This window comes from Salmo salar, chromosome ssa25 (genome assembly GCF_905237065.1).
Source record: "Salmo salar chromosome ssa25, Ssal_v3.1, whole genome shotgun sequence".
NCBI classification, from domain to species: Eukaryota; Metazoa; Chordata; class Actinopteri; order Salmoniformes; family Salmonidae; genus Salmo; species Salmo salar.
Window position 1 is genome coordinate 6,675,425 of NC_059466.1, and position 16,530 is coordinate 6,691,954.

Genomic DNA, 16,530 nt, shown 5'->3' on the forward strand with positions numbered 1-16,530 from the left:
CAACTGACTAGGTATCCCCCTTTCCCTAATGATGAAGCGAAAACATTTTTGCAAATGTATAAAAAACAAACTGAAATACCTTTACATAAGTATTCAGACCCATTGCTATGAGACTCGAAATTAACCTCAGATGCTTCCTGTTTCCTTTGCTTCCTTGCGATGTTTCTACAATGCGACAGGAGTCCCCCTGTGGTAAATTCAATTGATTGGACATTATTTGGAAAGGAACACCCGTGTCTATAGAAGGTCCCACAGTTGACAGTGCATGTCAGAGCAAAAACCAAGCCATGAGGTCAAAGGAATTGTCTGTAGAGCTCTGAGACCGGATTGTGTCGTGGCACAATCTGGGGACGGGTACCAAAACCTTTCTGCATCATTGAAGGTACCCAATAACACAGTGGCCGCCATAATTCTTAAATGGAAGAAGGTTGAAACCACCAAGACTCTTCCTAGACCTGGCCGCCCAGCCAAACTAAGCAATCGGGGGAGAAGGGCCTTGGTCAGGGAGGAGACCAAGAACCCGATGGTCACTCTGACAGAGCTCCAGAGTTCCTCTGTGGAGATGGGAGAACCTTCCAGAAGGACAACCATCTCTGCAGTACTCCACTTATCAGGTAGAGTGGAGGTAGAGCCTTTATGGTAGAGTGGTCAGACGGAAGCCACTCCTCATTAAAAGGCACATGACAGCCCACTTAGAGTTTGCCAAAAGACACCTAAAGGACTCTCAGACCTTGAGAAATAAGATTCTCTGGTCTGATGAAACCAAGATTGAACTCTTTCGCCTGAATGCCAAGCGTCACATCTGGAGGAAACCAGGCACCATCTCTGCGGTGAAGCATGGTGGTGGCAGCATCATGCTGTGGGGATGTTTTTCAGCAGCAGGGACTGGGAGACTAGTCGTGATCGAAAGAAAAATGAACAGAGCAAAGTACAGAGAGATTCTTGATGAAAACCTGCAGCATACCGCTCTTGACCTCAGACTGGGGCAGAAGGTTCACCTTCCAATAGGACAACGACCCTAAGCACACAGCCAAGACAATGCAAGACTAGCTTCGGGACAAGTCTCTGAATGTCCTTGAGTGGCCCAGCCAGAGCCCGGACTTGAACCCGATCAAACATTTCTGGAGAGACCTGGAAATAGCTGTGCAGCGACGCTCCCCTTCCAACCTGACAGAGCTTGAGAGGATCTGCGGAGGAGAATGGGAGAAACTCGCCAGATACAGGTGTGCCAAGCTTGTAGCGCTACCCAAGAATACTTGAGGCTGTAATCGCTGCCAAAGGTGTGTCAACAAAGTACTGAGTAAAGGGTTTGAATACTTATGCAAATGTAATATTATATATATTTTTTGGTATATGTAAATTTGCCAAAACATTATAAAACCTTTTTTCATTCGTCATTATGGGGTATTGTGTGTTGGTTGATGAGGGGGAAAAAACTATTCATTCCATTTTAGAATGAGGCTGTGACGTACCAAAATGTGAAAAAAGTCAAGGGATCTGAATACTTTACGAATGCGCTCTAGCGGACATAGAAAAGCCGACCCCCGGATATCATTTGGGATGCCTTTAAGGCGTACATTAGGGGGATAATAATCTCAAACTCGGCAAAATCTGATTCATAAATAAAAATGAAAGGAAAAGTAAATCACTTTTTAGAAAAAGCCCATATAAAAGGTAAGGAAGAAAACTTAACTTAATTTCGGGAACTTAAGCAGGGATACAACCTTTTACTTTTGAAGAGAGCCAACAACTACATGTTAAACTCAAATAAAGCGTACTGCTTAATGGCAAATAAACCTGGTTAATATCTCGCAGCTCTCACAAAACGAATACATGCTAAACTAGTAATCATTTTAAAAGATAACGATTCAAAACAACACTATTAATGACCATTTTAAAAGCTTCTATGAAAATGTATATAAATCAGAATTAAACAACAGTTGGATGGATTCTAAAGGTTCTTAGACTCAACTCTGAAGCAATTATCAGCAGACAAAAGATGATGTCTAAAAACAGATCACCCAATAATAATTATTAAATGCTGTTAAAACATTCGCATGTAGAAATGCACCAGGATGAGATGGCTTTCTCATAGAATTCTATTCAACATTTTGGGGCAAATTAGCTCCCCTATTTACACAAATGACAACCCACATATCACTCAATTCAGTACTTCCTAGTTCCTTGTATCAAACAGTTATTTCAATTATATTACAACCAGGAAAATCTGGAGTCACCTGCTGATTATATACAGTTGAAGTCGGAAGTTTACATATACTTAGGTTGGAGTCATTAAAACTCGTTTTTCAAACACTCCACAAATTTCTTGTTAACAAACTATAGTTTTGGCAAGTCGGTTAGGACATCTACTTTGTACATGACACAAGTCATTTTTCCAACAATTGTTTACAGACAGATTATTTCACTTAAAATTCACTGTATCACAATTCCAGTGGGTCAGAAGTTCACATACACTAAGTTGACTGTGCCTTTAAACAGCTTGGAAAATTCCAGAAAAGGATGTCATGGCTTTAGAAGCTTCTGATAGCCTAATAGACATCATTTGAGTCAATTGGAGGTGTACCTGTGGATGTATTTCAAGGCCTACCTTCAAACTCAGTGCCTCTTTGCTTGACATCAAGGGAAAAAATCAAAAGAAATCAACCAAGACCTCAGAAAAAAATTGGAGACCTCCACAAGTCTGGTTCATCCTTGGGAGCAATTTCCAAACACCTGAAGGTACAACGTTCATCTGTACAAACAATAGTACGCAAGTATAAACACCATGGGAGTACACAGCCGTCATACCGCTCAGGAAGGAGATGCGTTCTGTCTCCTAGAGATGAACGTACTTTGGTGCGAAAAGTGCAAATCAATCCCTGAACAACAGCATAAGGACGTTGTGAAGATGCTGGAGGAAACAGGTATAAAGTATCTATATCCACAGTAAAACGAGCCCTATATTGACATAACCTGAAAGGCCACTCAGCAAGGAAGAAGCCACTCCTCCAAAACCGCCATAAAAAAACGCCGGTTTGCAACTGCACATGGGGACAAAGATCATACTTTTAGGCGAAATGTCCTCTGGTCTGATGAAACAATTTTTTTTAACTGTTTGGCCATAATGACCATCGTTATGTTTGGAGGAAAAAGAGGGAGGATTGCAAGCCGAAGAACACTATCCTAACTGTGAAGCACAAGGGTGGCAGCATCATGTTGTGGGGGTGCTTTGCTGCAGGAGGGACTGGTGCACTTCTCAAAATAGATGGCATCATGAGTTAGGGAAATTACGTGGATATATTGAAGCAACATGTCAAGACATCAGTCAAGAAGTTAAAGCGTAATGGCTAGGACAACAATGTCAAGGTATTGGAGTGGCCATCACAAATCCCTGACCTCAATCCCAAAGAAAAGTGTGGGCAGAACTGAAAAAGAGTGGAGGCCTACAAACCTGATTCAGTTACACCAGCTCTGTCAGGAGGAATGTGCCAATATTCATCCAACTTATTGTAGGAAGCCTGTGGAAGGCTACGCGAAACGTTTGACCCAAGTTAAACAATTTAAAAGGCAATGCTACCAAATACTAATTGAGTGTATGTAAACTTCTGACCCACTGGGAATGTGATGAAAGAAATAAAAGCTGAAATAAATCATTCTCTCTACTATTATTCTGGCATTTCACATTCTTATAATAAAGTGGTGATCCTAACTGACCTAAGACAGGGAATTGTTACTAGGATTAAATGTCAGGAATTGTGAAAAACTGAGTTTAAATGTATTTGGCTAAGGTGTATATAAACTTCTGACTTCAACTGTACTCATACATTTTATAAATTGTGACAGTAAAATAATACATTTATAAGCAATAAAATGGCAAAACTCTTACCAGACTTAATACATATCAATTAAACATGGGTTATTAAAAATAGACACTTTTAAACAAATACAAGAACATGTTTCAGTTTAAAACAATACACAAAAAAATAAGATATAGATTTGCCAATAATGGCTGTTGATGGCTTTCAACCATCTTGACTGGCCTTTTCATTTGAAAACTTTGGAAGCTTTCAACTTCCCAACTGAAATAATCAAATGTATAAAACATTTGCATAAATGTCCTAATCTATCAGTGTTGATAAACATGAATATAAACTAAACTTATTTGCAGATGATCTTCTGATAAACCTGACCAATATTGAAAACACAATGCCCCCTTTGCTAAATATATTTCGAAAATACTAAAGTATCTCAGGTTATAAAATAAGAGGCTTTAGAAGAAGACAATCTATTTCAGGATAAATCAATGTTAAAGTTTTCATAGCTGGCCATATATGGGCGTTACATTTTACTTTATGGGTTGGTTATGTACAGTGGCTTGTGAAAGTATTCACCCCCCTAAAATGTATTTTGGGGGGTTTGTATCATTTGATTTACACAACATGCCTACCACTTTGAAGATGCAACATCTTTTTTATTGTGAAACAAACAAGAAATAAGACCAAAAAACTGAACTTGAGCGTGCATAACTATTCACCCACCCAAAGTCAATACTTTATATAGCCAACTTTTGCAGCAATTACAGCTGCAAGTCTCTTGACGGTATGTCTCTGTAAGCTTGGCACATCTAGCCACAGGGATTTTTGCCCATTCTTCAAGGCAAAACTACTCCAGCTCCTTCAAGTTGGATGGGTTCCGCTGGTGTACAGCAATCTTTAAGTCATACTACAGGTTCTCAATTGAATTCAGGTCTTGGCTTTGACTAGGCCATTCCAAGACATTTAAATGTTTCCCCTTAAACCACTTGAGTGCTGCTTTAGCAGTATGCTTAGGGTCATTGTCCTGCTGGAAGGTGAACCCCCGTCCCAGTCTCAAATCTCTAGAAGACTAAAACAGGTTTCCCTCAAAAATGTCCCTCTATTTAGCACCATCCATCATTCCTTCAATTCTGACCAGTTTCCCAGTCCCTGCCGATGAAAAACATCCCCACAACATGATGCCGCCACCACATGCTTCACTGTGGGGATGGTATTCTCGTGGTGGTGAGAGGTGTTGGGTTTGCGCCACACAGCGTTTTCCTTGGTCTTCTTATTGCCGCTTGCTTGGTGATGCCTCTTGCTTGGTGGTGTTGCAGACTCTGGGCATTTCAGAACAGGTGTATATATACTGAGATCATGTGACACTTAGATTGCACACAGGTGGACTTTATTTAACTAATTATGTGACTTCTGAAGGTAATTGGTTGCACCAGATCTTATTTAGGGGCTTCATAGCAAAGGGGGTGAATACATATGCACGCACCACTTTTCCGTTTTTAATTTTTCCGATTTTTTTTAACAAGTTCTTTTTTTTATTTCACTTCACCAATTTGTACTATTTTGTATATGTCCTTTACATGTAATCCAAATAAAAATCCATTTAAATTACAGGTTGTAATGAAACAAAATAGGAAAAATGCCAAGGGGGTGAATACTTTTGCAAGATACTGTATGCTTCTTCTAACCCATCGCTTTCTACTGCATATAATAATACCATTGAATTATATCTTTTCATTAATATATATCATTAATAAGTCCAAAAATGTATGTAGCAACTACAGATTGCCCTTTTAAGTCTATCAAAAGTGTGCAAGTTTGATCATGTCTCCATTAGTCCTATGGATAAAGAAGATTATCAGCATGAATTAGATTGAGCAATAAAAGCCCCACTTTTATTCCATAGGCTGGGATCCGCACTATGCAGCTATCGTAGAGTGCATTTTTCACTGGCTGTCCACTGGTTTCAAAAACAATGATTGAACTTTTTTAATTGAACCTTTATTGGGTTCAAATACACATTTAGATTTGTGAACCGTCATCCACAACAACCACAATCCGTAAGGCACAAATAACTAAATGAGAGGGCAGCAGTGTGATTAAAATCAATGGGCTATGTAAATATCAATAATAAGTGATATCCTTACCGCTGTAGACTACACCATGTCATCTTTACCTCGAAGCGTTTATTCAAGTTGCGTAATCTTTGGATGCCGACAGCAGTCGCACCATTGAAAGCCAAAGCCTATTCCTGCTCTTTTCCCGCGATCCATCAAACACATTTGGAGTATCATCATAGTGGTCTCTGACTTGTAGTCAGACTTACTGGGGTGGAACAAACTTGAATGTGCGCCTTTTTTCAATGCTGATTTAAATGTCATTGAGAAAACAGAGAAGTGTCAACAACAAAAAATCCTCAAACATCCTTTCTGAATTTAAAAGTAATCCTCAGAGTAATCATCAAGTCTTTTAAAAGTATCTGTAATCTGATTTACAGTATTTTTTGCTGGTAATGTAACAGAATACGTGTAACCCGTTACTCCCCAACCCTGCATGTGGATTTGATGGTTGTGGCACCTTGTAGTTACATGTAACAAGGTCATATTTTGGTTTGCGTTATTAACATGGTAATTCACAGGTGACTTTCAAATGTGTAATTACAAAACATTAGTTACATAGTGGTGCAAGAGAATGTGTAATAACATCAGTATTTACACATGTGGAATAACCTTCAGCAAGTGAATGCGTAATTACACATTCCTTGTTCGAATTGTTTAACAAATGATTCCGGAACAACCCTATTAACATGTAATTACATAGGTTTTACTATGTAACTACTCTGTTTACACAGTTATTACTGTGTTAGTTACATAGTAAAAGGGGCAACTTAATGTAAAGTGTTACCAAAAAGGCTTCTAAAGTTTGTAATTTCCGCTTTAAAATGTCAGACTCCAACAAAAATTATCAATTAAATATAATCCACATAATAATTCACATTTCCTGTTGCTACAGGATTATTTCCCTGCTGTAGCAAAGTGGGTCAAATTAAGATCCTTCATCTGCATTTGGAAAGTATTCAGACCCCTTGGCTTCCACATTTTGTTTCGTTAATCTTATTCTAAAATGTATTACATTGTTTGTTTCCCTCATAAAACTACTCACAATACCCCATAATGACAAAGTAAAACCTGGTTTTAGATATTTTTGGAAATTTCGAAATGATAAAAAACTGAAATATCACATTTACTTAAGTATTCAGACCCTTTACTCAGTACTTTGTTGAAGAACCTTTGGCAGTGATTACAGCCTCGAGTCTTCTTGGGTATGACGCTACAAGCTTGGCACACCTGTATTTCGGAAGTTCTCTGCAGATCCTCTCAGGCTCTGTCAGGTTGGAAGGGGAGAGTTGCTGCACTGCTATTTTCAGGTCTCTCCAGAGATGTTCGATCAGGTTCAAGTCCATGCTCTGGCTGGGCCACTCAAGGACATTCTGAGACTTGTCCCAAAGCCACGACTGGTTTGTCTTGGCTGTGTGCTTAGGTTTGTTGTCCTGTTGGAAGGTGCACCTTTGCCTCAGTCTGAGATCTGAGCGCTCTGAAGCAGGTTTTCATCAAGGATCAATCTGTACTTTGCTCCGTTCATCTTTCCCTTGATCCTGACTAGTCTCCCAGTCCCTGCTGCTGAAAAATATCCCTACAGCATGATGCTGCCACCACCATGCTTCACCGTAGGGATGGTGCCAGGTTTCCTCCAGACGTGACACCTGGCATTCAGGCCAAAGAGTTCAATCTTGGTTTCATCAGACCAAAGAATCTTGTTTCTCAAGGTCTGAGAGTCCTTTCCTTTAGGTGTCTTTTTGCAAACTCCAAGCAGGCTGTCATGTGCCTTTTACTGAGGAGTGGCTTCTGTCTAACCACTCTACAGTACCATAAAGGCCTGATAAGTGGAGTACTGCAGAGATGTTTGTCCTTCTGGAAGGTTCTCCCATCTCCACAGAGGAACTCTGGAGCTCTGTCAGAGTAACCATTGGGTTCTTGGTCACCTCCCTGACCAAGGCCCTTCTCCCCCGATTGCTCAGTTTGGCTGGGGGGCCAGGTCTAGGAAGAGTCTTAGTGGTTCCAACCTTCTTCCGTTTAATAATCATGGAGGCCACTGTGTTCTTGGGTACCTTCAATGCTGCAGAAATGTTTTGGTACCCTTCCCCAGATCTGTGCCTCAACACAATATTGTCTCGGAGCTCTATGGACAATTCCATTGACCTCATGGCTTGGTTTTCGCTCTGACGTGCAATCTCAAATGTGGGACCTTCTATAGACCGGTGTGTGCCTTTCCAAATCATGTCCAATCAATTGAATTTACCACAGGTGGACTCCAATCAAGTTGTAGAAACATCTCAAGGAGGATCAATGGAAACAGGACGCACCTGAGCTCAATTTCGATTCTGATAGCAAATGGTCTGAATACTTATGTAAATAAGGTATTTCAGTTTATTATAAAAATTTTTGCTTTGTAATTATGGGGTAAAATGTGGAAAAAGTCAAGGAGTCTGAGTACTTTCCAAAGGCACTGTACCTGTACTGTATTTGGAAAAGCTACATTTTATATTTTGGCTCTGTACTTCAGTATTTTGGATTTTAAATAAAGTTATGAATATATTGTTCTAGTACAGAATGTCACCTTTTATTTGTGGGTGTTTTCATTCATATGTTTTACCATTTAGACATACAATTACTTATGTATCAATTTAAATAAATTATAAGTATTTGGCCAAATTGACTATAGTGTATAAGTAATCAAATGTTTTTATTATTTGGAATCACAATCCTTGCACGCAATGACTACATTATGCTTTTGACTCTACAAATATGTTGCGGGTGTGTTTTGGGTCATGTCTTCCCAATAGTAACTTTCCTTCCCTTCCCCCTTCTCTCTCTCACCTCCCTCCCTCCCTCCCTCCAAAGGGCAAAGCTAGAGAAGATGCCATCCATCCCGGAGGAGCCCGAGGTGCCAGACTACGAGGTTGAGCGCTTCACCATGCCTGACTTTGTCAAGCCCCTGTACGACCTGGACGTGATCGAGGGCAAGGAGACCGTGCTCAAGTGTAAGGTGGCTGGACTGCCATACCCCACCATTGTGTGGTTTCACAACGGCAAGAAAATCGACAGCACGGAGGACAGGAAAATGACACAGTGTGAGTTGAGATTGGTATTTTATAAATCCAGTTCTATAAGTTAAACTGCAACTTCATCAAATAAGAACAAATTGTATTGGTGGAGTACACAGTTTATCAGATGTTATAGCGGGCGAAGCGAAATGCTTATGTTACTTGGACCTAACAATGCCGTAAAATGTCAAGCAAGTACACAAATAATAATAACAATTAAAAAATATATTTAGGAAATGTCGGAACGAAACCAATTAACATCCCAAATAGCACTGTAAAAGTAATCCAAATGCAGTCTATACGTACACATATACGTATACAGTGCATTCGGAAAGTATTCAGACCCTTTCCGCTTTTCCACATTTTGTTACATTCGTCTTATTCTAAAATTGATTTATTTAAAATGTCCTCATCAATCTACACACAATACCCCATAATGACAAAGCGAAAACAGCTTTTTAGAATTTTTTTCAGATTTATAAAGAAATATTTAAATTATTTATATAAGTATTCAGACCCTTTGCTTTGAGACTCGAAATTGAAATTGGTGGCATCCAGTTTCCAAGTTTCTACAACTTGATTGGAGTCCACCTGTGGTAAATACAGTTGATTGGACATGATTTGGAAAGGCACACACCTGTCTATATATGTTCCCACAGTTGACAGTGGATGTCAGAGCAAAAACAAAGCCATGAGGTCAGAGGAATTGTCCATAGAGCTCTGAGACAATATTATGTCATGGCACAGATCTGTGGAAGGGTACCAAAACATTTCTGCAGTATTGAAGGTCCCCAAGTGGCCTCCATCATTATTAAATGGAAGAAGTTTGCAACCACCAACACTCTTCATAGAGCTGGCCGCCCAGCCAAACTGAGGAATCAGGGATGAAGTAACTTTATCAGGGAGGTGACCAAGAAACCGATGGCCACTCTGACAAAGATCCAGAGTTCCACTGTGGAGATGTGAGAACCTTCCAGAAGGACAACCATCTCTGCAGCACGACACCAATCAGGCCTTTATGGTAGAGTGCCACTCCTCAGTAAAAGGCACATGACTGCCTGCTTGGAGTTTGCCAAAAGGCACCTGCGAAACAAGATTCTCTGGTCTGATGAACCCAAAATTGAACTCTTTGGCCTGAATGCCAAGCATTACCTCTGGAAGAAACCAGGCACCTCTCATCACCTGGCCAATACCATCAGTACTGTGAAGCATGGTGGGGGCAGCGTCATGCTGTGGGGATGTTTTTCAGCGTCAGGGACTGTGAGACTAGTCAGGATTGACAGAAAAATTAATGGAACAATGTAGTGAGAGATCCTTGATAAAAAACCTGCTCTAGAGCGCTCAGCACCTCAGACTGGGGCGAAGGTTCACCTTCCAACAGGACAACGACCCTAAGCACACGGCCAAGACAACACAGAAGTGACTTCGGGACAAGTCTCTTAATATCCTTGTGTGGCCCAGCCAGAGCCCGGACTTGTACCCAATCGAACATCTCTGGAGAGACCTGAAAAGACATGTGCAGCGAAGCTCCCCAACCAACCTGACATAGCTTCAGAGGATCTGCAGAGAAGAATGGGAGAATCTCCCCAAATAAAGGTGAGCCAAGAAGACTTGAGGCTGTAAGTGTAATCGCTGCCAAAGGTGCTTCAACAAAGTACTGAGTAAAGGGTTTGAATAATTATATAAATGTGATATTTTTTAAATGTTTTTTCTTTTATTTCTAAAAACCTGTTTTTGATTAGTCATTATGGGGTATTGTGTGTAGATTGATTGAATACCTTCGAAATACACTGTACATACACCAGATTTATGTACACAATATATTCTAAGAATGGTATGTACAGCAGTAGATATATTAGAGTGACCGATGTCAAGAATCCAGAATATAAATATGCAATTTGTTTTAAAAAAAGTAACTGCTTTGCTTTATTCTTGGCCAGGTCGCAGTTGTAAATGAGAACTTGTTCTCAACTAGCCTGCCTGGTTAAATAAAGGTGAAATAAAATAATAAATAAATAAAAAGGCTTGACAGCCTACAAGGAGGAGGTGAGAGCCCTGGCGGAGTGGTGGCAGAAAAATAACCTCTCATCCCCACGGATGGCACTGTGATAGACTGCATCCAATTTGTTGAGTAGAGTGTTGGAAGCTATTTTGTAAATGACATCGCCAAAGTCGAGGATCGGTAGGATAGTCAGTTTTGCGAGGGTATGTTTGGCGGCATGAGTGAAGGATGCTTTGCTGCGAAATAGGAAGTGATTCTAGATTTAGTTTTGGATTGGAGATGCATAATGTGAGTCTTGAAGGAGAGTTCACAGTCTAGCCAGACACCTAGGTATTTGTAGTTGTCCACATATTCTAAGTCAGAACCGTCCAAATTAGTGATGCTAGTCGGGCGGGAGGGGGCGGGCAGAAATCGGTTGAAGAGCATGCATTTAGTTTTACTTGCATTTAAAAGTAGTTGGAAGCCTCTGAAGGAGTGTTGTATGGCATTGAAGCTCGTTTGGAGGTTTGTTAGCACAGTGTCCAAAGGGCCAGATGTATACAGAATGGTGTCGTCTGCGTAGAGGTGGATCAGAGAATCACCAGCAGCAAGAGCGACATCATTGATGTATACAGAGAAGAGAGGCGGCCCGAGAATTGAACCCTGTGGCACACCTATAGAGACTGCCAGAGGTCTGGACAATAGGCCCTCCGATTTGACGCGCTAAACTCTATCTGAGAAGTAGTGAGTGAACCAGGCAAGGCAGTCATTTGAGAATCCAAGACTATTGAGTCTGCCGATAAGAATGTGGTGATTGACAGTCGAAAGCCTTGGCCAGGTCGATGAAGACGGCTGCACAGTATTATCTTTTATCGATGGCGGTTGCTGCAGGGGGAGCTGAGATGTTGACCGGGTTAGGGGTAGCCAGGTGGAAAGCATGGCCAGCCGTAGAAAAATGCTTTTTGAAATTCTCAATTATAGTGGATTTATCGGTGGTGACAGTGTTTCCTAGCCTCAGTGCAGTGGGCAGCTTGGAGAAGGTGCTCTTATTCTCCATGGACTTGTGGACAGTGACCCAGAACTTTTATGAGTTTGTGCTACAGGATGCAAATTTCAGTTTGAAAAAGCTAGCCTTAGCTTTCCTAACTGCCTGTGTATATTGGTTCTTAACTTCCCTAAAAAGTTTAATATCGCAGGGGATATTCGATGCTAATGCAGTACACCACAGGATGTTTTTGTGCTGGTCAAGGGCAGTCAGGTCTGGAGTTAACCAAGGGCTATATCTGTTCCTGGTTCTACATTTTTTGAATGGAGCATACTTATTTAAGATGGTGAGGTAGGCACTTTTAAAGAATAATTAGGCATCCTCTACTGACGGGATGAGGTCAATATCATTCCAGGATACCCCGGCCAGGTCGATTAGAAAGGCCAGCTCGCTGAAGTGTTTTAGGGAGCGTTTGACAGTGATGAGGGGCGGTCATTATGGATGCAGGCAATGAGGCAGTGATCACTGAGATCTTGGTTGAAAACAGCAGAGGTGTATTTGGAGGGCAAGTTGGTTAGGATGATATCTATGAGGGTGCCCGTGTTTACGGATTTGGGGTTGTACCTGGTAGGTTCATTGATAATTTGTGTGAGATTGAGGGCATCAAGCTTAGATTGTAGGATGGCCGGGGTGTTAAGCATGTCCCAGTTTAGGTCACCTAGCAGCACTAGCTCTGAAGATAGATGTGGGGCAATCAATTCACATATGGGGTCCAGGGCACAGCTGGGTGCAGAGGGTGGTCTATAGCAAGCGGCAACGGTGAGAGACTTTTTTCTGGAAAGGTGGATTTTTAAAAGTAGAAGCTTGAATTGTTTGGGTACAGACCTGGATAGTAAGACAGCATCTCTGCTGTAGATTGCAACTCCGCCCCCTTTGGCAGTTCTATCTTGTTGGAAAATGTTATAGTTAGGGATGGACATTTCTGGGTTTTTGGTGGTCTTCCTAAGCCAGGATTCAGACATGGCTAAGACATCCGGGTTGGCAGAGTGTGCTAAAGCAGTGAATAAAACAAAGTTAGGAAGGAGGCTTCTAATATTAACATGCATGAAACCAAGGCTTTTACAGTTACAGAAGTAAACAAATGAGAACACCTGGGGAATAGGAGTGGAGCTAGGCACTGCAGGTCCTGGATTAACCTCTACATCACCAGAGGAACAGAGGGGTAGGATAAGGCTACGGCTAAAGGCTAATAGAACTGGTCGTCTAGTACATTCGGAACAGAGAGTAAAAGGAGCAGGTTTCTGGGCGTGATAGAATAGATTCAAGGCATAATGTTCAGACAAAGGTATGGTAGGATGTGAGTACATTGGAGGCAAACCTAGGCATTGAGTGATGATGAGAGAGATATTGTCTCTAGAAACATTTAAACCAGGTGATGTCACCGCATATGTGGGAGGTGGAACTAAATGGTTGGTTAAGGCATATTGAGCAGGGCTAGAGGCTCTACAGTGAAATAAAACAATAATCACTAACCAGAACAATAATGGACAAGGCATATTGACATGAGGGAGAGACATGCATATCCGAGTAATTATAGGGGACCATGAGTGGTTGGGCTGGCTGGAGACACGGGGATTCAGACAGCTAGCAGGCCAGGGCTAGCAAGCTAGCAGAAGGGCCGTCGCGACGGAGGAAAGTCTGTTTTAGCCTCGTCATGCGGTTCTGTCGATAGACCAGTCAAGATGGATTAGTAGGGTTCCGTGTAGCAAAGAGGTCCAGTCCAATTGGCAAATAGATCTATTCAGCTAACAGTCCAATATGCTCTAGAAAGCTAGCGTGCTGTGGCTAGCAGGCTAGCAGATGGGCATTCAGGGGACGTCGCGACGTATGAGCCGGTTGAGTAACCCCCTCGAGGAGATTACGTCGGTAGTCCAGTCGTGAAGGATCGGTGGGGTTCCGTACCCTGTACCGGCAGTAAAAAAGGGGTCCAGGCCAGTTGGAAAAATAGGTGTTGTAGCCCAGGAGTGGTTGATGGACCTCTTCAGCTAGCCGGGAGATGGGCCTAGCATGGGCTAGCTCCAGGCTAATTGGCGCTTGCTTCGGGACAGAGACGTTAGCCAGGCATAGTCACTCGGATTGCAGCTAGCTAGCTGCGATGATCCAGGTGAGAAGGTTCAGAGCTTGCGGTAGGAATCCGGGAATATGGAGAGAAAATAGGTCCGGTATGCTCTGGTTTGAATCGTGTTGTACAAACTGGCGCGAGCTTTCCGAGCTAAAGGTAGCTGATGACCGCTAGCAGTGGTTAGCTGACTACTAGCTAGTAGCTAGTTAGCTGGCTAGCGTCTGTTGGGGGATTCCGATTGAGGTAAAAAAAAGACTTTAGAAAAAAGCAGATCCACACCACATTGGGTGAGGCAGGTTGCAGGAGAGTATTTTGAAGTTGAGGTTTAGAAAAATATAAAAAAAGTTAGGAAAAGATATATACATGGGACACGATTAGACGAAGGACAAAGACCTCTGACTGCTACGCCATCTTGGATATAATAGCACCACTGTTGGGTCGTCAGCAAACTTGAAGAATGAGTTGGAGACGTGCATGGCCACGTAGTCATGGGTGAACAGGAAGTACAGGAGGGGGCTGAGCTTGGTCCCCCGTGTTGAGGATCAGTGTGGCGCAGGTGTTGTTGCCTACCTTCACCACCTGGGGTCGGCCCAGGTGGTGAAGGTAGGCAACAACAAGCCTAGGACCCAGTTGCACAGGGAGGGGTTCAGACCCAGGGCCCTTAGTGATAAGCTTGGAGGGCACTATGGTGTTGATGGCTGAGCTGTAGTCGATGAACAGCATTCTCCTCTTGTCCTGGTGGTATAGGGCAGTGTGCAGTGCAATGGTGACTGCGTCGTCCATGGATCTGTTGGGGCGTTATGGACATTTTAGTGGGTCTAGGGTGTTGGGTAAGGTGGAAGTGATATGATCCTTAAGTAGCCTCTCTAAGCACTTCATGATGACAGAGTGCAGTTACCTTCGCGTTCTTGGGTACAGAAACAATGGTGGACATCTTAAAGCAAGTGGGGACAACCGACTGGGATAGGGAGAGATTGAAATATGTCCGTAAACACTCCATCCAGCTAGTCTGCACATGAGGACGTGGCTTGGGATGCCGTTTGGGCCAGCAGCTTTGCGAGGGTTAACACGCATGAATGTCTTACTTACGTTGGCCACAGAGATCAGGAGCACACAGTCCTCGTGAGTGGTAAGGGCCTACATCTGCAACTAGGTGTTGTTTTACTTGATGCAGATGAAGGTCTTTAGCTTGTAGGACCTCTTCAGGTATCAATGAATTTGGACTTTACTTCTATAGCCTAGAGAACTGCATGGAATAACACATCCATAAATGGCAAAAACTACTGTCCAGAAATGTATCGTTGGGGTCGTACAGCAAAACGGAGAACACAATCATGTTTGTGAGAGTCTCCCCTTTCCATAGAGTGGTGATAATAGGTTTCTAGCTCAAACTGTTTGGACGCTACAGACGGTTTTGTGAGAAGACAGATTTTGGAGATGTCTTGTGTTCTGACAAACACTGCTCTAGCTCTGCTACCTTTCACCGCAGATGCGGCAGTGCGACATCAGCGGATGTGGTGGATTGCAAAAAACGGATATCTCTAGCTTAAACTGACAGATTTTGATGGGGACGCACCGGTGTGTCAATCGACTATAGGGGGTCAGTTTAAGTGCAACAATGTTTTTGGGGATTCAAACAATGCACTTTCAGCATGATATCACGATTATCTTAATGCTATCAAGGCATTGAGAAACTCACCCCTGTGGTGGTCCTCTTTTCCAGTCAGAGACATCCACAGCTTGGTCATCCATTCTGTCTGCCACGCCCACGGAGGGGTATACAAGAGCGTAATCTCCAACAAGGTGGGCAAGGCCACCTGTTACGCCCATCTCTATGTGACTGGTGAGGAATCCCAGATGATTTTTTGATAATATTACTTCAATCCTACAGGTATAATGCATTTTGGTGCAGTTATAATGCATTGTAAGACATTGTCCATTGTCATGTGCATGTATGGGCCTCATATTGCCGAATAATCATTTTAAGTCAGTTGACATTTCATTAACTTTGTCAAGAGAGTATAGTATGTTGCTGAATCCCAAATCAACCCCTATAGCCCCTACCCCCATGGTACTCTTGTAGATCTGAAAGAATCTGATAGGTTTAAGCAACAAAGCAATTACATAGGTGTGCCTTGCTTTGCCTCGACTGGGTAGAATTTTCACCATAGAGCACGCACATATCCAATTGTTTCAGATTTAGAGGCGGGGCTAGCGGTTGATTTGGTATGTTGATGCATGCACAAAAAGGTGATTTCACCATTTCCCATTAACTTGAATTACAGTGTTAGGCACCTTGTGTTTTTAACTTAAGTTCAAATCTATGATCAAATGCATTCGACTTAGCTATTTACTGTAGGGGATGTGATAAAGGGATACTGTAGAATATGAAGGTTAATGAACACTTAAAATTGAACTCTTATAGTGTGAAACACTTGTAGTGTGAAATTATATATCTATTACTGT

At 42.1% G+C, this 16,530-nt stretch overlaps 1 protein-coding gene across 2 annotated transcripts in view; it reads left to right on the forward strand.

The window, feature by feature from the left end:
• Nucleotides 1–16,530, forward strand: part of LOC106586064 (striated muscle preferentially expressed protein kinase) — a 130,506-nt gene that overhangs the window by 73,755 nt on the left and 40,221 nt on the right. For both annotated transcript variants that reach the window (XM_014172901.2, XM_014172902.2), the window contains 2 exons: nucleotides 8,774–9,003; nucleotides 15,788–15,907. In XM_014172901.2, the coding sequence (XP_014028376.2) occupies nucleotides 8,774–9,003; nucleotides 15,788–15,907 (350 nt within the window). The remainder of the gene's footprint in view (nucleotides 1–8,773; nucleotides 9,004–15,787; nucleotides 15,908–16,530) is intronic.